General features: G+C 36.2%; 1 protein-coding gene and 1 long non-coding RNA gene across 2 annotated transcripts in view; one reads left to right on the forward strand and one right to left on the reverse strand.

Annotated features, from left to right (window-relative positions):
* The first annotated feature begins 11,627 nt into the window (after positions 1 to 11,627).
* LOC112517987 (villin-3-like) overlaps positions 11,628 to 21,317 on the forward strand; it is a 40,983-nt gene continuing 31,293 nt past the window's right edge. Inside the window, exons 1-10 of the mRNA XM_025125463.1 lie at positions 11,628 to 11,677; positions 11,850 to 11,949; positions 12,038 to 12,103; positions 12,217 to 12,453; positions 12,546 to 12,723; positions 16,074 to 16,206; positions 17,273 to 17,432; positions 17,502 to 17,649; positions 17,734 to 17,834; positions 17,930 to 18,088. Of these exons, the coding sequence (XP_024981231.1) occupies positions 11,628 to 11,677; positions 11,850 to 11,949; positions 12,038 to 12,103; positions 12,217 to 12,453; positions 12,546 to 12,723; positions 16,074 to 16,206; positions 17,273 to 17,432; positions 17,502 to 17,649; positions 17,734 to 17,834; positions 17,930 to 18,088 (1,332 nt within the window). The remainder of the gene's footprint in view (positions 11,678 to 11,849; positions 11,950 to 12,037; positions 12,104 to 12,216; positions 12,454 to 12,545; positions 12,724 to 16,073; positions 16,207 to 17,272; positions 17,433 to 17,501; positions 17,650 to 17,733; positions 17,835 to 17,929; positions 18,089 to 21,317) is intronic.
* LOC112517988 overlaps positions 19,834 to 21,317 on the reverse strand; it is a 21,448-nt gene continuing 19,964 nt past the window's right edge. The window contains exon 3 of the long non-coding RNA XR_003069771.1: positions 19,834 to 21,146. This is a non-coding gene — a long non-coding RNA (uncharacterized LOC112517988). The remainder of the gene's footprint in view (positions 21,147 to 21,317) is intronic.

A 21,317-nucleotide genomic window follows, 5' to 3' on the forward strand; every position in this document is an offset into this window, starting at 1 on the left:
CAATACAACTTTTCATACCCGATATAGGCTCTACGAATTTCTAGTTATGCCATTTGGTTTGACTAATGCACTAGCTGCATTCATGGACTTAATGAATCGAGTGTGTCATCCAATGTTTGATAGGTTTGTCATCGTCTTCATTGATGACATATTGGTGTACTCTAAGACGGAAGTTGATCATGTTACACATCTTCAAGAGGTGTTGGAAATTTGAGAAATGAGCGGCTATACGCCAAAATGCGACATCTAGCTCCATCGGGTACAATTCTTAGGACATATGATCTCTTGTGAGGGAGTTTCTATGGATCCATCCAAGATTGAGGCGATACAGAAATGGGAACAACCCAAGAATGCCTCTGAAGTTCGTAGTTTTCTCGGTCTATTACATGGGATTTCTCAAAGATCGTCGTACCTCTTACTTCTCTTACACACAAAGATGTGAAATTTGTTTGGTTCGAAGCGTGTTTCAAACTTTGAAAGATTGTCTAACTCATGCACCAATTCTTGCCTTACCTGAGGGCAATGATGACTTCGTGGTATATTGCTCGTCGGTTTATTCAACCTTAGATTTCAACACAAAAATAGAACTCGGCGCAAGTATACACGTCGAACTACTGTCGTCTCGTAACAAGTAATAATGGTAAAAAGTACCAGATATCGTTCCCACAGAGATAGCTTGTAAAGTTAATTCAAAAGTCCAGTTTGTAAAAACTAGTTTCAGATGACGAATCGAGGATTTGATTTATCTAAAATGGGGAGGTTTGATTAACAACTAAGAAAAATATCAATCTTAAAAAGAAGCACATGGTGCAACAGTTGATTAAGACATTAAACAAATGATTCAGCAAAAAGGTGACATAGCATTCATGTCATAATTATCTAAAATCAATAAATGATTTTATATAACTATGACAGTATCAACTATCGGTCAGGCGGCCTCCCAAGAGCACACAACGGTCAACGTGCTATCGATACGATATCATTTATGTTAGACGTCGTGAATCCTAGCACAACACAGTGTTACCATCCTACACCGTAGGAGTATAGCGTTTGTCAGACACTAAAGCTATTTATAGCCTTCTCCTATTACCTCAGGTTTTGAAAGTCAATACATTTTTATATATAAAATTAGTTGTCAATTAATTTTAATGTAATCATCAAATAAAATATTAAGCACCTGAAATAAATAGTAGACTATAATGCTAAAAAGACACCTTTGTACTTTCACATCGGTTTTGGTCTTAATTTCCCGTTACACCCCAAGCTAAGGCGTTAGCCCATCATCGCTCGGTTTCTTCTCTCGAAGGATGTAAGGACTGAAAAATAAATAACTGATACGGAAAAGTAAATTGCAGAAAGTAAATTACAAAAAGTAAATTACAGAAAGTAAATTACAAGAAATGGAAATACTGGAATGTAAAGTACTGGAAATTAAATGACTGAAATATAAATGACTGAAAGTAAAATACTGGAAATTAAATGACAGAAATGTAAATTGCAGTAAAGTAAAGACTGAAATGTAAATGACTGAAATGTAAAGACTGAAATGTAAAGACTGAAATATAAATGACTGAAATATAAATGACTGAAATATAAATGACTGAAATATAAATGCTGAAATATAAATACTGAAATATAAATTATTAATAACTAAATATTATTAATTAATTTTAATCTAGTAATAATGAAAGAAAGTACTTGATGGGATGGAGGAAAGACTAATGAAAACCTTGGAAGTTGGGTTTGACTTTTGAAGTATTAAGAATTGACACTTGAAAAACCTTGGAAATAGGAGTTGACTTTGAAGAAAACTTGCAAGTCAAGTAACGAAACTTGCAGAACAAGTTTCGTTACAAAGACCGAAAKGTTACTTTCAAACTCGTAAAAACAGATTATTTAGTCTATGTAAATTAGTCGTGAGCCACAAAGGATGAGATYCRATGTAARGCAACAATGATCGACTAATTCGTAACTGGTAATAAAAAATAAGAAAACGTAACGTAACTTGCAACAGAAATGAGATGAAGATTAAATACGAGTACTTAAATTAAAACTTGAGAATGAAATCACAACTACAAAAAGTTGATTCTTGAAAAGACAAACAAAGAAAACCGAAAACTTGGAATCAAAAGCAATAATTTAGAAAGTGATTAACAAAGATCAAATGGAAGAAAGCAAGTAAATTGGAGAATTGTTGTGAATTGGTGGGTGAAAAGTAAGCCTTAAGTCTTCTTTATATAAGCTAAGGAAGTTCACATAGTGGGTGCTAACTAATAAGACAAAAGCTTCTTCAAAACTGGGCTTTGACCGGGCCCAAGGTCGTTGACCATGCCTCTTCTATGGATCAGCCCATTTATTCACGGTCCAAGCAGAATTTCAGCTCTTGGACAGGTACTATAGGACCTTGCCACTCCTGGTCCTGTAGCACTGCCGTAGGACTGGGCCCAAAAGTCATCAAAAACCTGTAAAAATAGGGAATTAACATTAGATATACTATATTACTACTAATATATGAAAAAGACATAAAAAGACTCAATAAAGACACTAATGGGCAAATAAAACAAAGGAAAATAGTTAAGAAAATGATGTAATAAGGTTAATAAATTAACACTTATCATATATATTGACTTATCAAAGTCGAGCTTGGGTTGTGTATTAATGCAACGAGGAAAGGTGATCACTTATGCTTCGCGGCAATTGAAGGAATATGAACGGAATTACCCGACTCGTGATCTTGAGTTGGTTGTGGTCGTGTTTGCTCTTACACTTTAGCGTCACTATCTATATGGCACAAAATGCCAATTGTACACCAATCATAAGAGTCTGAGGTACATCTTCGATCATCATACCCTGAATATGCGACAACAGTGTGCTATGGAACTCATCAAAGACTACGATTGTGAAATCCTATATTATCCAGGAAAAGCTAACGTAGTGACAGATGCTCTTAGCCAGAAGACATATGTAGGATCGAGTTGCTATGTTATCTCTCACCTATCAATTAAGTCTACGCTCATAGATGATATTCATAAATGGTAAATTGAATATTCAAAACCAGAACATATTAAATCCGAGAGTATGGTTGGTTACATGGATTCCTTATCCGAAGATAGTCGTAGTCTCAAAGTCTTTAAGACCCGAATTTGGATTCCAAGACTTGGTGGTTTATGAGAAATTATTTTGATAGAGGCACACAAATGGAGGCTATTCGTTCATCCTGGAAGTATAAAGATGTACCATGATCTACGTGATGATTATTGGTGGCTAGGAATGAAGAGTGATATCGATTGATTCGTCGAGCGCTACATTACTTGTTTACAAGTAAAGGCAGAACATCAGTAACCGTATGGGAGTTTGCAGCCTCTCTATATACCTGTATGGAAGTGAGAGGAGTTAACTATGGATGTCGTGACAAAACTGTTGATCCTTTTTCTCAGTTATTTGATAATGATCCTTTATACCTTACGAAGTGTATTATCATTGTATTCAGCTTCAGTGATCATCACTGAGTCTATTCAGTGATCACTAAACATGTATTATAATTCTCTCAAAGATAAGTATTCTTCATGAAATCGAAGATAAAGCTAAAGACAAACACAAGCAAGTTCGTGATCTGATGCGGTTTTTAGTGATAACAAACTCGTCTATACAAGTGTGAAATCTACTCAAGATTCAGTGAACACTAAAAAAACCTCAGCATTATTTCAGTGTCAGCGATAAGATGAATCTTGTTGAACAAGATTAGTTTTTGTCTTGTCTATCTACACAGAAAGAAAAAATCCATACCTCTCAAAGTAAAGTACTGTACGAAGTCACTCTACTGTTTCCAAGCGTGCTTACCTACTTTGTGACATACTACTTTTCATATACAACCAAAGATTGTATATCTGTAACAAAACACAAGCTTACCTCTTGAAGTTTGCCACGTGCTTTGTACCTTCTGAATTGCATTTAATGCAATGGATATAAATACCTGAGATGTTCCTTCTCAGTTGTCTTCTTTATCTCTATACGACTCTAACCAAGTGAAGAGCACAAGACCTTCTTAACATTTTCTTTTAGCAAGTCTTTTCTTTATTGCTATCTGTAACTTGTGTGTTTCTTTGATTGTTTAAATAAGTTTTGTATCTTATCTTCCCGCAAACAATCTGTAAAAATTTGTATTGATCTTCTTTATCATTAAACAATTACATTATCACGTACGCTCTTCATATACACATATTTTCAATCTATTCACATATTTATATAACTTATTTGTATATATGTTCAGTAACTGTAAACATATATATAAATTGAGAAAGTTATCTGAATATGATATACGTAAGAAGTATAGATAAGTTATATAAAATGGTTGATGATGAAAAAGAAATTATGAGTAAATAAATAACATATTCAAGGTTAGAAAAATATTTTAATGCATCAAAGTATCAATCCGACCAACTCGTACGGTTTAGGTTGTGTTGGGCTGGTTTAAGATTTTTCAAACCGCAAACATTAAGTTGGATTGTTCAAATGTAACACCCTTAACGTAGCTTGCATTTTGCTCAAAGGTTAATTTTATTTGTAAAAAATGCATGGTATCAAATTTATACAATTGAATTTTTCATGTCACTTTGTTAGCGTTTATTTGACCTTGGCGGTGCATGAGATCTGAAAAATTCCGGGTCCGCTTGTGCCTTGTCACCAGATCCTTTCCTTAAACGACACCGTTTAGGTTTCTCTCTTTATGGGCCTGCATGTCTCCCCTTTCTGTACATGCTTACCTTCCTCCCTTCCCCATTTTCAATCAGAACTTCGAATGTTGATTCATACATCAAAATCCCAGAAACTTGGAGAGAGATAGAAGAAAACCCATCAAGAGAAGATTGGAAAACCAACCGTAACACCAATTATTTCACTTCCATTTTTGTACCCCTTTCCTCTATCTCTCTCTCTCTCTCTAATGTACTTTATCGTCTCTGATTTGCTATTCATCTATCTCTAATGTTTCTTCTTTCAAAACTCAGCGCATTGTAATTGTTTTGGGGGTGTAACCCAGGTACGTTTTGTTTTTGATCATTTGATTAACTAATTTTGCCTCATAATCGTTTTAGTTGGTTATATGGGTTTCCTCTGCAACTTTTCTTTGATTTTGATTTGAATTTGATGATCTCAGCTTGACTCTACAATCTATCCAATTGTTTACGACCTTTTCCAAAATGTTGGGAGAAGGGGAAATTATTTGTTTGCTTATTTGTATGTTGGTTGATGCTGGTTATTTTAATCTTATCTGGACACCATGGCTCTTTTCGGTGCTTAAGATTTTTGATCATTTGTTGAATTTGTTAAAGGTGATAGATATTGAGAATTTTACAATTGAGCTTTGTTTTTTGGAGGATAGAGTTGGCAAGTTTGATTTGGTACCCTATAAAATAATCTATTGCTTCTGAGTTCTGATGGGTGCTATCTGGTGCTTGTTTGCTTGGATTTTGAAGAGTAAGCTTGGTAATATGTCAATTGGTATTTGTCTTTAAAACTTATACAAGCAGAAACCAGTTGTTGGTTGGGAGAGGAAAGATAGCTGTGATGTGCTTTTGTTAGATGCAACAAGAAAGCAAGTGATTGGTGGTTTAAACCATAATGTAATCAGTGCCAAGAAACTGCAGATAGACATTGATGACAAGTATCTCCATACATCATTTTTCCAGAATCTAGGATAACCAGCTGACACTTTTGAATGGAAGGCTCGTAGTTGCTTTTAACTGTAAGATGGGTTGGTGGAGCTATATAGAAGATACACCTGTTGCAATTCTTAAAGCTCCCTAAGATGTTTGTGGATGTATAATTAATGGGCTGACTGAAGCAAGGCTTGGATAATACTTGTTGTGTTTCTAAATTTCTGCATTAGAACCACAAGGGTGGTGCCTGATTGGTTTGAGCTTGGCTCCAAAGGTCAAAAGTACCAGGAGGTCCCAGGTTCAAATCCAAGGAGGAATAAAAATCCCCTTGTGGCCATGGAGGTTCAAATGCGGGGACTTCGGGCTATCTGCAAAGCAGGTGGTCGCCCTGGGATTAGTCGGCTCGCATAGCGGGTTGGATATCCAGGTTAAAAAAAAAATTCTGCATTAGAATGAACAAGATTCAATGGCAATATGTAACTTGGTAAAATGAAATGATTGAATGATTGAAAAATGAGTTTGTTCAGGATTACACATTGAATGTTAATTGTGGAATTGATATACAACATGTAATCTCTGATTTTTTGGGATTATATTTTCCTTCTGTAATAGATTTGGTTGATATCTGTATAACTGGGTAAGTTTCCTTGTATGTTATCAAATCCCTTAAATTATGGGATTCTAGTTGGGCCTCTAAGATGTAGTTATACTCCTTCGTTTTCAATAAGAATCACAATAGAATTCCTCTAAGCTTCTTATTTGCCGGTGATGATCAAAATCAATAACCGGCGTTCAACATGTCCAAGTCCGAACACGATACCTCCACGTCACATCTGCCGATCGATCAACACCAGTAGTTGACTACTCTCAATCCCCGATGCAATCACTGTGCATCGTTTGAATGGGAAAAACTATTAGGAATGGTCGCAATCTATGAAACTCATCATTGATGGTCGAGGTAAGTTGGGCTTCTTGACCGGTGAAACTTCAAAACCGGCCTCTTCTGATCTAGGATACCATAAATGGTGTTCTGAAAACTGTTTGGTAAATGTGTGGCCATGGTTTTAAAAAACGGTTGAGGCGTATACCTCAAGGGAGGCGGTCAATAAACGCTCATGAGGCGTCGTCTCTCTCACTGCTTGTATGAGACGTACTCTTTGCAAAGGAGAGGCGGTGATGGGGGCGTTGTGCGGTGAGAGGTTTGAGAGGCTTGCTTCTATTTAGTATTGCGCTATTTACCAGTGAGTGGTATTATTGGACTTACCTTTCAAGCTTTCCTGAATTCTGTCTGTCACGTATGGAATTGTAGAAAGCCACACTGTGATTTTGATTTGGTACCATTAAACCAGGAAGCCCTCCCGGGGCAGTAGAGGAAGGCAAGATTTATTAGGAGGTGGGGAGGTCAGAGTTTCATAATATCCTTACCTATTCAACTTTCTCACGGTTCTATTTTATATATTTCTTTGTGAGCCATAGTGGAGAGACCGACAACCCACTTTCTTGATATTTTTTGGGCGTACTTATTGAAATCTCTATCACAACCCACTTTCTTAATATTTTTTGGGCTTACTTATTGAAATATCTTTGACAACCCACTTCCTATATTTATTTGTTAATCATAATGGCAGATCAATAGTGCATATATGCATATACACACATAGGGTTGGGTTCACGTGAGATCAGTCTGTTTTCGTGAGACCCGTGAGACCACATTTTTACACGTAAACTTCACAGCAAAAACACTGTGAAGGTTTAAAAAAAGTCGAACCTTCACAGCATTTTGCTGTGAAGTTTCAAGTGTAAAAAGCTGGTCTCACGGGTCTCACGAAAACAGGTTGGTCTCACATGATCCCAAGTCTACACACATATGTACATATATAGAGGGAGTTTCAGGGGAAAACCTCAAAAAAATGAAAAATAGAAAAAACACCTAGTAACCATTCATCTGGACGTGCATACAGGACAAATTGCATACAAATCACTTGTATGCACGTGTATACCGCACAGATAAACGGTTATCAGGGTGTTCTTCAGTTTTTCATTTTTTTACAGTTTTCTGCCTGACACTACGTGTGTGTATATATATATATATATATTCCAGTGGTATTCTATATTTCTTCTTTGGTATTAGTAGGAGAGGCAGACCAGTAGTATATACATATGCATATATATGTAGACACACACACACACACACACATATATATACATATATATTCCGGTGGTTGTCTATTACACCCCTTTATATAGTGTATATTTTGTGTTTGCATATTATGCTGCTTTCTACAAGTATATATATATATATATATATATATATATATATTTTTTGTGTATTATGCTGTCATATGTTGTAACTATATATATGTATATTATGTTTTTGGTGTATTATGCTGTGTCATACTAGTATATATATGGAATTATGTTTGCTTTGTCAAGTGTTATGTATTTATAAACTTTTTGTCCTATTGTTTTGGGCTTACGCCTCGATCGCCTTGAGGCTTACGCCTCACATACCTAAGGGGAAAACGCCTCGAGGCTCGTTTCCATTTATTAAAACCTTGTGCGTGGCTACTCAATTCAATGAACATGTTCATTGCCAAGCCACATATGTTCATGAAAACTGCAAAGGAAGTGTGGATTCTGGTTGGGCCACATATTCAGACTTTGAAATTAAAACACATCTATGGCTAGCCAAACAAGATAACCACGATGTTAAATCTTACTACAACGAAATGGTAGCATTATGGCAAGAGTTGGATCAATGACACAATGATGTGTGGGAGAGCTCTGCAGATTGTACTTGACAGAAGAAAAAGGAGGAGAATGACCATGTGCTCATGTTCCTGGCTGCTGGTGTTCACCCAAGTCTCAATGAAGTAAATGGAAGAATTCTTGGCCGAAAACCTCTTCCACCCATCCGAGACATTTTTTTAAAAGTAAGACTTGAAGAAACCCGAAGAAAAGTGATGATGAATGGGTTCCCATCTACTGATGTTAGGGACACATCAACCCTACATTTCCGGGCGTGGAACAAGGGAGTGATACAAAAAGGAAACCCTGTTGTGACCATTGCAAGAGGTTTTGGCGTACTCGAGACAAGTGTTGGAAGCTTCATGGCAAGCCTATCGACTAGAAGAGCAAGTCTGAGAGAGCCTACACACCACAACTGAAACTGTAGATCTAATCTCAATTCACAAAGGATCAAATGGAGCAACTCCTAAAATTACTCAAAACCAGACCTCTATCTTCTTCTGCTAACCTATCTTGTGCTTATGTGTAATATGGTAAAAATACCCATTCATCTTTTCATGTGTGCTTACAAAATACATCGGCCTGAATCATTGATTCAGGGCATCTGATCACATGACTTCTTGTTCAAATCTCTTCAATTCTTATAACCCTTGTACAGGAAATTGAAAGGTGTGAATTGCTAATGGCACTTTTTCTACAATAGCAGGAGTTGATGATATAAAAAATATCGATGGACTTCATTCTTTCTAGTGTCCTACATGTTCCAAAACTCTCTTGTAATCTCATCTTTATTCATAAACTCACTATTGACCTCAATTGTTGTGGATCCTGTTCTCTCCTTCCAATTGCATTTTTCAGACCTGGACTCTGCATACTAGATGAAGGAATACACTCAAATAGAGCTACAAGGAGACTTCTTGCTTCACCATATCTGTTTGAGTAACAACGAGATTTATTTATGACACTTTAGACTAGGACATCCAAGCATTTCTTATTTAAAAAATTTGTTTCCTGTGTTACTTGGTTATAAAAATCCTCATCCTTTCAATGTGAGATTTGTGCGTTAGCAAAACTACACAAAAGTACGTACTTCCACAACCATGTAAACCATCTATGCCTTTTGTTTTGATACGTAGTGACATATGGGGTCTTTCTAAAGTGACTACATGTCATGGGAATAAATGGTTTATTATTATCTTCACAGATAATCATACAAGGGTATGTGGGTCTATTTGCTAAAAGAAAAATCTGAAGTTGAACACGTTTTTAGAAATTTCTATAACATGATTCTAACTCAGTTTGGCACTAAGATTCAAATTCTTACAAGTGACAATGGTAGGGAATGTTTTACTAAAACTTTTGGGAATTTTTTAGATGCTCAAGGCATAATTCAACAAAACTCATGGTAGTTACTCCAACACAAAAAAATAGCCAAAAGAAAAAATAGGCATCTTCTTGAAATCACCCGGGCATTACTATTTTCAACTAAAATACCAAAATATTTATGGGGAGATGCTCTTCTGCATGCTACATATTTAATGAACCGAATTCCTTCTAAAGCTAAAGTTTCAAACACTCATGTCTGTTTTAGAAAATTCTTTTCCAAAGTCACGATTGTTTCATTCCATGCTTTTAGAAGTTTTTGGCTGTACCGTGTTTATTAAGAACACCAATATCAACCTTGGCAAATTAGACCACAAAACCCTCAAATGTGTTTCTATAGGAATCGCACCGAATATTTAAATGTTTTCATCCAAACACAGGAAAAATGTTTGTTAACATGGATGTTATGTTTTTCGAAAATATCCCTTTCTTTAATCCTCGTCTTCAGGGGCAGAATAAAAAAAGTCTTGATTTTTTTCAGATCTCGTGTTTCCATCTGCATTCGACTCAAATCTCAAAGATTGTCCAATCTTTGACATGAAAAAATGTAGACATTCAATTCTTGAACATGTGGAAAATATATATCATATTCTAATAGAACCAATGTATTCTCTTGGGTGGAAACCTTATATCTTGGAAAAGAAAGAACCACCGATCCAGCCTCACTATCTGGTGTGAAGCAAAAAACTGAGTGATGGCTCTAACGGCTATCGAGTTAACTTGGATACAACTTTGACACAATATTTGGGAGATCTTTCAGCTAGACTAATGAGGCAACTATGCATATCTCCAAGAATCAAGCTTTCCATGAATGTATAAGGCTTATTGAAATTGACAGTCATTAGTTCTTGAAAAGGTTGCATGAACTTCTCACAAGCCTCCAACTATTGAATTAGTTCGGCTCGCCTTAATCATTTTGCCAATATATTAACAAAACCACTACGGGAATCTCAAAAAAATCCTCTATAGAACAAGGCATGTCAGATATATAATAAAGGGTAGACACCATCCTCTGGAGTGGCCCCATTGCACCGTCCTACGACCATCATGGAGGAAGTAAATCAGCGGGAGTTAGTAGTTAGTGGTGGTGCCTGGGTTTGAACCCGAAGCCTCCTTTATGGATGCCCAGCATCCTACCGCTGAGGCAAGGCACCAACTTAATAGGGAGTGTTCAGATTATTGATATTACTGGGTTCATTGTATCATTTATTAATTTAAGCTTCTTGTATGCTTTTGTATCGTATATGTACTTTATAAATACATTTCTCGATTATGACTAAAACAGACATTTGAGAATATAAACTTCAAATGACATTTATTAAAACTAAGTAACTAACGACATTACTCTGCTCATTAGCTAAAACTTGGTATGATGTTGGGTCATATTTTGTGGACCAGGTACAGTGATATATGCTTCCTAGGGAGGTAAGGAAATGAAAGGAGAAGTTCACTGACCTTAATTAACAAGCACCTAATTCAAAAGTGTAGGTCGAGACTACCCTTGAAGCGTGCTATGTGCTGCTGTAGTCCATTTATTCTGGAGCTTTCACATTTTCTGTTGTTACTCTTCTTTTTAGGGCTTGTTTTGGTTATGTAATGTGTAAACGAAGTTTTTCCATGTGTGCCTTAAACACTTCTTTATCGATGTGGGAATGACTTATTAAATGCTCTCTTATGCTGACTCAGGTAATTGGGGAATTTCAAGTTGCTTTGCCATCCTAAATTGCTTTTGTTGAACTTTCCAAGTTAGTTGTTGATTGAAACCATAGGCAGGAAAGCTTTGGATGGTCTTGTTCTCTGTTCTTGTTTAAAAAAGTTATAAAGCAGGATTTCTGCACCATGTCTAGCAAAGTTCTGGAACCTGCATTTCAGGGAGTTGGTCAGAAAGCGTATTCTTACTGAATTTCTTGCTTCTGTAATATGGAATAACTGTTCATTGATGGATATCATTAGTTTAGTTCCATTTCAAACAGGAAAGGAAGTAAATGATTTGTTTCTCAATGTATGCATATCTTGTTCAGTTGCTTTTATTGTGTCGAATTTTTCCTTAACTCCTTGTAGAGGGATTGAAATATGGCGAATCGAAAACTTGCAACCAGTACCTTTGCCCAAGTCTGATTATGGTAGATTCTATTCCGGTGATTCATACATCGTCTTGAAGGTGCTTATGACCTTCAAAATTGTCCTTTTGTGTCCTGTGCTTTTATCTCAATGTGGTAATTGTATTTCTATGACTTGTGTATTTGCAGACTACAGGCAAGGCAGGTGCATATATGTATGATATACACTTCTGGTTGGGGAAAGATACTAGCCAGGTACTGTTGCTAATTGTTGGTGCGTTAGTGCATATTTTTTTTCTAAAATTTATTTTTATGTATAAATGTAATATATAGTTCCTTAGTTGGCCTCAATTCATTACGTAAATTAGGATGAAGCTGGAACAGCAGCTAAAAAAGCTGTTGAGCTTGATGCAGTTCTTGGCGGTCGTGCAGTACAGTATCGAGAACTTCAAGGTCACGAATCTAATAGATTTTTATCATGCTTTAAACCATGTATGATGCCACTCGAGGGGGGTTCAGCGTCTGGAATCAAGACACCTGAAGAGGAAAAGTTTGAAACACGGTTGTACACATGTAAAGGAAAACGAGTTGCCAGATTGAAGCAGGTATGGTTTTCCGCACATAAATAAATAATTCAAACATATTGGAGTTCATATCTGCACATATTCATCAAAATATATTTCTTCTCTTGATTCAGGTTCCTTTTACTCGATCCTCGTTGAATCATGATGATGTCTTCATCTTGGACACTGAAGATAAAATCTTTCAGTTCAATGGGGCAAACACAAATATGCAAGAAAGATCCAAAGCATTGGACATTGTTCAATTTTTAAAAGACAAATATCACAAGGGGAAGTGCAAGGTCGCAATTGTTGGTAAGGCATATGTTAGTGGATCTCATTCCCTTCATTGTTCATTTAGCTTGATTTTTCTTTTATCTTTACGTAATCATGTCTCTTAATCAGTACTGTTTGCAATCTTACCTACCACTTATAGAATTTCTTTCAAATTTCAAATTAAAGCATATTTTATTATTCTAACAAATATTTTTACCAATATGGTCATTATTGTTTGCTTTTCTTCATAAAAGACTAAGACAGAACATTTGTATATTTATTTAAGTTTTTGCCAATCGTTTTCTATCAATAGAGGAATTAAGTTGGAATTGGCGATAATGACTACTTTGTAAATAAACTTATTTATATATGCCGAGTGTGAATAAAATTGTTGATTGCCACTTGAGTCCAACTGATTGGCTATAGAAAGAAAAGAGAAGTGACCTCAGATGAAAAGTACAAATTTCACCCCTATATAAATCTGTTAGATTTGACATAGTACACGTCTTAAAGAATAAGATATGGTTATTAGTTTACCCCTACGAGTTAAGTACACTTTGTACTTCTCTTCTCCCCTGTGTGCTTTACTGTTGATTATAGTGGATAATCCTCTTTCACTAGTTATAATTACTTTTCATGCATTATCTTATTTTCTTTCTTCTATAGAAATATTTTTATGCGTTAAGGATCACAGTAAAAATATAAATTAGAAAGAAATATTTTTATTCGCTCTTTGTTTTTATTTCTAAAGAAGTACAACTCAAGATATTATCTAATAAATGACAAGGTTAAATCAGGGCCATCCCTGGGGGAGGGTGGGCCAGGTGCATGCTCAGGGCCCACAAGTAATAGGGGCCCAAGTTTTTTTAGTATATAGTAGTAGTTTAAAAAGATTAGTAAATAAAAAAGACATTTTTTTAGTATCTAATAGGACCAAAAAAGAATATAGTATTATACTAAGAGCTCAAACATGTATTAATTAATTAATAAATTGGAGAAGAAAATATGTAAAAAGTTAATTGATTCATTTTATAGTACTGTTTATTGTTTATCCGTATTTTTATTTGTTTCTCTAAATTCTTTATCTAGTAGTCTAAAACACTTGCCTAAAACCTTGATATATTATCCATCATTCATTTCCCACCGATTCTTTGATTATTCCATCCTCATGAATTCTATTTTTGTATTAGAATATAGTAGATTTCTTGTCATTACTAAGAAAACTCCTACCTTTTGAAAACAATTACCAACCATATGAGACGGTCCAACTTATATCTATATTTAGGATTTCAAAACAACCCTTGTTTTATCCAACTTATATCCATATTTAGGATTTCAAAACCACCCTCGGTTTTTCATACATTATTGACTCCTTGTTACCTAATATTTAGTGCATGAATCTTAAGTACTCTCCCATCTCTAAAACAAGAATAAGATCTCAAGCTGTAACCAACATGGGTTTTTGATTCTAAGATTGATGGTTTTGAAAAAGTTTGTTTCATTACTCCGAATAGTCAAACATTGTAACCCAAATGATGTCAATCTATATATTAAAGGTATATCATATGATGTGTTTGACAGTGGAACAACATTGACAATGCTATGTAAAAATGATATGTTAGAATGTAGATAATATTAATTTAGAGATAATTATTGATTGATTTTGCGTCTAGGAATACTTGTAAAACAGTTTTATATACATTATTAGTATTTCTTGAATTCAATGTTATTTCTGATGATAAAAGCAATATATTGAAGAAAAATTCAATACCGTTACTATTCCAGGATGTAGGTGGTTACACCATATCTGTAATGTTGATCCAAACTCTTGTGGTCCTTTTAGTTTCACCACCAATGTTTTCCTTTGACTCCATTAAATCCACATCATTTCTGAAATTCATATATTTGCCACCAATGTAAACTGAACTTGTAGAAAGATTACTACAACAACCAAATCTTCAGTAACTCTTTCTTTGATCATTATTTTTGGCAACAATCTAAACCCCAAAATAAATCTATAATTTGCTCTAAGACCACAAAGTTTTTATTTTTCATTTTGCATTTTATTTGAAAATATCGACCCATGTTAGCTACCTTATAGGGAGACCTTAAAGATCTTTAAGATTCAAAAGCCCAATTTCGTTACCTTCTTTCTCTTTTAAACATGAAGGATGTTAACTGTGCTGTTGAGATGTGATGTGTTCTAGATTGATAACCTGATTGATCAACCAATCTATTTGATTGGTATTCACTCTTGAGGAGTTACCCTATGAAGCTCATCAAGGTTGAGCAACCTAACGGGTGGATCCATTGTTTGCTAGTTGAACTCCTCCCCTTGTCTTTTCTTGGTAACGATGAGTTGGTGGACCATTTTGTTTGCTTGGTGGGCTCTTTCATTTTGGCATAGGTTGTTCAATTGGGTTTATTGGAGTTACTTGAATTTGCCAAGACTTGCTTGATGTCTTGTGCGTCTTAGACTCTGTTTTGCTTTGTTATTTCTTATAGTGCTTGCTTTGCTTGGCTGACTCTTCTTGGATGCATTGTTTGATTATTGCTTTGGTATGTTTCTCTTCACTTGGTTTCTTCCTCCTAGACCATGTTCACTATATGTCTCGTCAGTTCTCTTTGCTTTTACCTTGGTACTTGGTTTTTTGCTTGTCCGACTTTGCTTAGATCTTGAATTGGTTTGTTTGTGTTTCACCTTGTTTCTTCTCGCTCCTTATCATGTTCATGATTTGCTTTCGTTCTTCTCATGCAATGGGAGTTATTGGCTGTTTCACACCCTTTTGCCTACGATATCCTAACCTGGGGAAAATGAGCTTGTTTGAGTTTTAATGATCATATTCTCTTTCGTTTGTGTGATTTTTGATTGGAACTTGTGATTTTTGTTGCTTGGCAAGCTGTGCATGATTGATATCAAAGCTCTATATCAGGAGTGTGAGAAGATGGATACGCTATTTATTGGGCTTACTAGTATAAGCTTGATGTTAGGTTTTCTCAGTAATCTAGAATTGGTCCACCAGGCAACCATTATACGTTATACAAATATAATTTTCAGAACTAGTATAATGCATTTTAGCAAAAATTGTTTCAGAGCTTAATAATTAAAGTACTTGAACCAAGCAAAGGCTATTTCCCTTAATTTGTTATTAATGAAAATAAGATAGTGATTTTCTTGGACCGACAACCGCTGAGGTAAATGTGCAAACCGAAGTATATATGCCTAGTTTTAGAAGTTGGTAACTGCATGTATGTCTTGCAGTAATGCTAACTATATTCATGATAGGGGAAGCTATTAATTTTACAGAATGAATAGGTTCTTTTTCTCATGCATCATAATCATCATTGTTATTATTATTTCTGAATTTTATTTTCTTAACATGTTGTAGATGATGGAAAGCTACAAGCAGAGGGGGAATCAGGTGAATTTTGGGTCATGTTTGGTGGGTATGCTCCTATAGGCAAGAAGGTAGCAACTGAGGATGATATAGTTCCAGAGAGGATTCCTGCCAAACTTTATTGGTACAATCCCAACTTTCAGTTCCCTGTGATGTTTAATTGAGGGGGTCAACCGTATCAGGTCGAGACATGATGTGCCTTGATATTTAGTTGCTCGCTGAGTTAATTGGGGTACAGCTATGTACTCATCATGTTAAAACCAACACTCTATTTTGACTTAAAAATGTGTTAATTATGTCTTTTATGGGTCTTGAAACCATGATACTGTGGTTTCTCTTTGAGATTCAACTTGGTATGACTGGACCAAAGTCCACCTCTATAAATTAAGTCTAGTACATATAGTGCAAGGTGTAGGTGTTAGTGTTGTAGGTGACTCATTGAAGCTTATTGACCAACAGCTTATCGTGTCTGTGTCTACATGATGAAAAGAGTTTGAAGATGTTATACTGGCTTACCTTGTGATGGACTTCATTTATGTTGGGGGCAGACCCAGAAAAAATTTCAATGGCACCATTTGCACAAGGTTGAAAACTATAGAAATTTCACAAGACCATGGTAGATTAGTTGGTTGGTTCCTTGCCTTTGCAAGGGAATGGAATGGATTCAAGTTTTATCTTTTCTTCTTTTCTCCAATTTTTTACGAAACATATTGAAACCGAAAAATAAAAGTAGAAAAACTGGAAATTTGCTAAAAATGGGATTCTAACCCAGGTCCCTACTTTTACAAGAAATCTTAATTTGGCTACTTAAACCATCTTGGCAACACTGAACTTCTGCCATAATTTTACATTTTAAGAAATATAGGTGCACACCACAAAACATTACAGTGGCGCCCTTTAGGAACGTAATTGTTCTTCCACTATGACGGAACACGAAGCAGTGTCTCACATAGGTCCGCCCCTGATTATGTCTCATCCCCTCAGGGATTTCCTCCCAACCATATCAAACACACCCGAACAGGGAGGTGGTTCAGGCACGTCCATTCCTGTCTCATGTATCGAAGTCGTAGTGTTCCTCCATGTCTATCACTTGAGGGAAAACATGGTAATGAGGATATTGAAGGTTGATCTTGTTGACTATTTCAGGCAAAACTGCACCATGCTAGCCTTTCATTGTTTATTTTTTGCAGCATTGCCGGAGGTCAACTTCAGGACATAGGTGGTGAACTTTCAAAATCATTATTGCATAATGAAAAATGCTATCTGTTATACTGTGGCTCTGAGGTGTTTATTTGGGTTGGTCGAGCAACACGAGTGGAGGATAGAAAAGCTGCCATGCAGGCTGCAGAGGTAGACCTTGGATGTAATATTTTTCATCTTCTATATTGGTTTTTGATTCTCCCTTATAACCATGTGTAGGAGTTTATTGCCAAGCACGATCTGCCCAAGTCCGTTTGTGTAACCCAACTTATTCAAGGTCACGAGACAAATTCATTTAGGTCCAACTTTGGGTCTTGGCCATGTTCAGCAGCTCCTCCTGTTGAAGACAGTAGAGGAAAAGTAGCAGGTAGATTGATTTCTGCATCTTAAATGCCATCGACAGATTTTCATGGTAGGGTACCAACTATGTTGCTGTTTCCTAAATTGCTAGCTCTGCTGAAGCAACAAGGTGGTGGTCTGAAAGGGCAGACAAAAACCTCTCCTGTAGAGGGGGAAATTCCACCTTTGCTTGGGGAAAATGGAAAAGTCGAGGTTTGATCATAGAGCAGTTGCTTTGGTGCCTAACTATTTCCTAGCTAGTTTCCCCTTGTTTGCTGTACAAAAATTGAATATTTTTGACCTTTTAGGTATGGCGTATTGATGGTGAAGCCAAGACGCCAATCTCCAGCGAGGATATTGGAAAATTTTACAGTGGAGATTGCTATATTTGTCACTACCCCTACCATTCTAATGAAAAGAAAGAAGATCACTACCTGTGCTGTTGGATTGGGAAGGATAGCGTCCAGGTAAACTGAAACAAAATTAACTATATAATAATGTAAAAGAAAAAGGTGTACTTGCTTCCATCTATTTTTAATCAACTGGATATCAGTTTGCTTTGCCTTGAACTTACCAGATGCAGTCAATTAATCCAGATATGGCTTATTGTAATCCTACGTAAGCCTTGCCATCTTGGAATTCCTGGCCAAACTTTTTGTATTTCTGTCACTGGTTTTTAGTCATTTAGCAAAATACTTGTCTCCTTGGATTCCATTCCATATATGGTGGTATGAAGGAAACATCATCATGATCCCTTATTTTGGTACAATTTATGGTTTGTGAATATTTTTTTTTTCATTTTTAAGGAAAAGACCACCATCTTTTAACTCAGATTTAATATGGGCATACCTTGCACAAACGGGTTCAAATAAGTCATTGGATTAATACTTTGAGGTCAAAGACCATGTTTATGATCAATTTGTCACTGGTACTCGCAAAAGTATCAAACTGCCCATTGTGGCCCTTGAGTGAAATTTTACATTTTTGTCATTAATACAGTATATTAATTTGGTTCATGTACAAGTTCAAAAGACTCGGAAAATATGTTTCTCTTATTTCTGTGAATGAATACGAGGTTCTCTTATAAAAAGAGGGCAATTACAATAAAAAGAGGGCAATTACAATAAAAAGAGGAAACTAGTTAAGGGCTAACATTTGACAGCTTCTACTTTCTTATTCTCTCTGATGTACAGTTTTTATCATCTATACTTGTGCACAGAAATAATCCTAAAATATTCTAGAATTATGACTAGAAAATCATGAACAAATTTCCAACAGTTCCCCTCAAGGTTTGAAGATATCTTCCATAGCCAACTTATCAATTTGCTTCTTGTGTAGTCTCTTCGTCATACATGTTATTCCAGCATTGAGTTTCTCCGTGATAAAGCATTTATTCCCTTCAATATGTTTTGTTCTATCATGAAGAACTCGATTATGAGCTATAGAAATAGCAACTTTGTTGTCACAATACATAGGAGTTGAGCAAGGAAAATTCAATTCTTCAAGTATTTTTTATGCACGTTACTTCCCAAATCCAGGGCAACAAGTCTAAATTCTGCTTCGGCACTACTTCTTGTTTAACATTCTGTTTTTTACTCCGCCATGTAACTAGGTTCCCAGCAACAAAGGAATAGTAGCCAGATTTTGCAATTGGCACCTGTGTATACTTACACTTGAGGATGTCCATGTGTAAATTCTGGAGAAAACAATGATTTTCTCTATCTTGTACTAAACCCTTCTACAAGGTACCATATAAATACACAGTTGTTTCCTTGATAGGAATTGATATCCTTACAACTAATAAAGAAAATCAATCTAGCTAATTTACAGCTAAAATATTCTAGTTCGCACAATTATCTCTTAACTTACATAATTATCTAAAACAACACTCCCCCTCAAGTTGGGGCATATATATTTATAAGACCCAACTTGCTTATGATTCCATCAAAGCTTGGTTTGAACAATCCCTTTGTAAGGTTATCAACTAACTGTTGTGTGGGTGGAACATATGGCATGCATATCATTCCATTGTCTAGCTTTTCTTTGATGAAGTGTCGGTCACTTCCATGTTCTTAGTCCGATCATGTTGCACAGGATTATTGGTGTTAGTTAGTAAATTAGACTCTCTTTCTTAGTGTGTTAATAGCATTACGCCATTACCTTAAATAGGTTCCTTTCTTATATATGTAGTAGTGTAAAGTTCTTCTAGATTAATGAGACAGGTATCACCTTATTTTAGTGATAACATGGTATCAGAGCCTTGTCTGAAAACCCTACCTGAAATCTAACCGACTTTGTCTGAACCCTACCAGAACTCCATCCGATTTCGCGGAACTCTACGGGAACTCCAGCCAACTTCGCTGGAACCCTACTGAACTTCCAGCTGCCATTACCGCTACCGGATCTCCAGGTGCCGTCACCGGACTCAGCCGCTGTCACTGGAATCTTCCGGAACCTACTGGAAGCTTACAGAAACCTGACCGGAATCTTTCAGAACTTGCTCGGGACCTGCCGGAACACGTCTGAACCTGTTGAAACCTACTCGAACAATCCGGAACACGTCTGAACCTGCTAGAATCTTCCAGAACCTGCCGGGAACACGTCTGAACCTGCTGGAACACGCCGGAACCTGCTGGAACTGCTGGAACATGCCGGAACCTGTTGGATCTGCCAGAACACGTCGAAATTTGCCGGTATACTTAGAAATCTGCCTGAAACTCAGCCATTGTTGCTCATCAAAACGCCGCCACATGAAACTCCTCCTTGGCTTCGTCTGACCGAGTTCCAACCTTCTGAATGTACAACTTAACAATGGGAGACAAAGTTAAAGTGCAACAACCATCATCCAATAAATTTACAGTTTCTGGTCATCCTCAAGGCCAACTTCCATCTACTTTTTATGCTCGTACAACACAATCGGGTATCTCTACTTGTTTTTCTGCAAGCTCACAACCTTGGATTATTGATTCTGTAGCCACAGATCACATGATTGGGAACAAAGAACTTTTATCCAATCTTGAGACTAATATACCCCATAATCCAGTTCAGCTTGCTAATGGATCTTCATGTCAAATTATGGGCATTGGATCCACTAGCAACCTGTCAAACCTAAAGTTATCATCCGTTCTTTATGTTCCTACCTTCCTTGAAACTCTATTATCTGTTAGCCAAATTCCAGAAAACTTCATTGTTCTGTGACCTTTTTTCCCACACATTGTGTGTTTCAGGAATTGCGAATGAACCAGTTGATTGGCACAGACTTTGAATCTCAATACGTTTTGTAAAAAAATGGAGAAAAGAAGCAAAGATAAAACTTGAATCCATTCCCTTCACATGCAAAAGCAAGGAACCAAACAACTAATCTACCATGATTGAATTTTTTTTATAGTTTTCAACCTTATGCAAATGGTGTCACTGCTTGAAATTTTTTCTGGGTCTGCCCCTGACGTAAATGAAGTCCATCACAAGGTAAGCCAATATGACATCTTCAATCTCTTTTCATCATGTAGACACAGACACGATAAGCTGTTTGGTCAATGAGCTTCAATGAGTCACCTACAACACTAACACCTTCACCTAGCAATATATGTACTAGACTTAATTTAAAGAGGTGGACTTCGGTCGTGTCATACCAAGTTGAGTCTCGAAGAGAAACCACAATAACATGGTTTCAGGACTCATAAAAGACACAATTAA

This window comes from Cynara cardunculus (genome assembly GCF_001531365.2).
Source record: "Cynara cardunculus var. scolymus isolate 2C chromosome LG 9, CcrdV1, whole genome shotgun sequence".
Classification (NCBI taxonomy): Eukaryota; Viridiplantae; Streptophyta; class Magnoliopsida; order Asterales; family Asteraceae; genus Cynara; species Cynara cardunculus.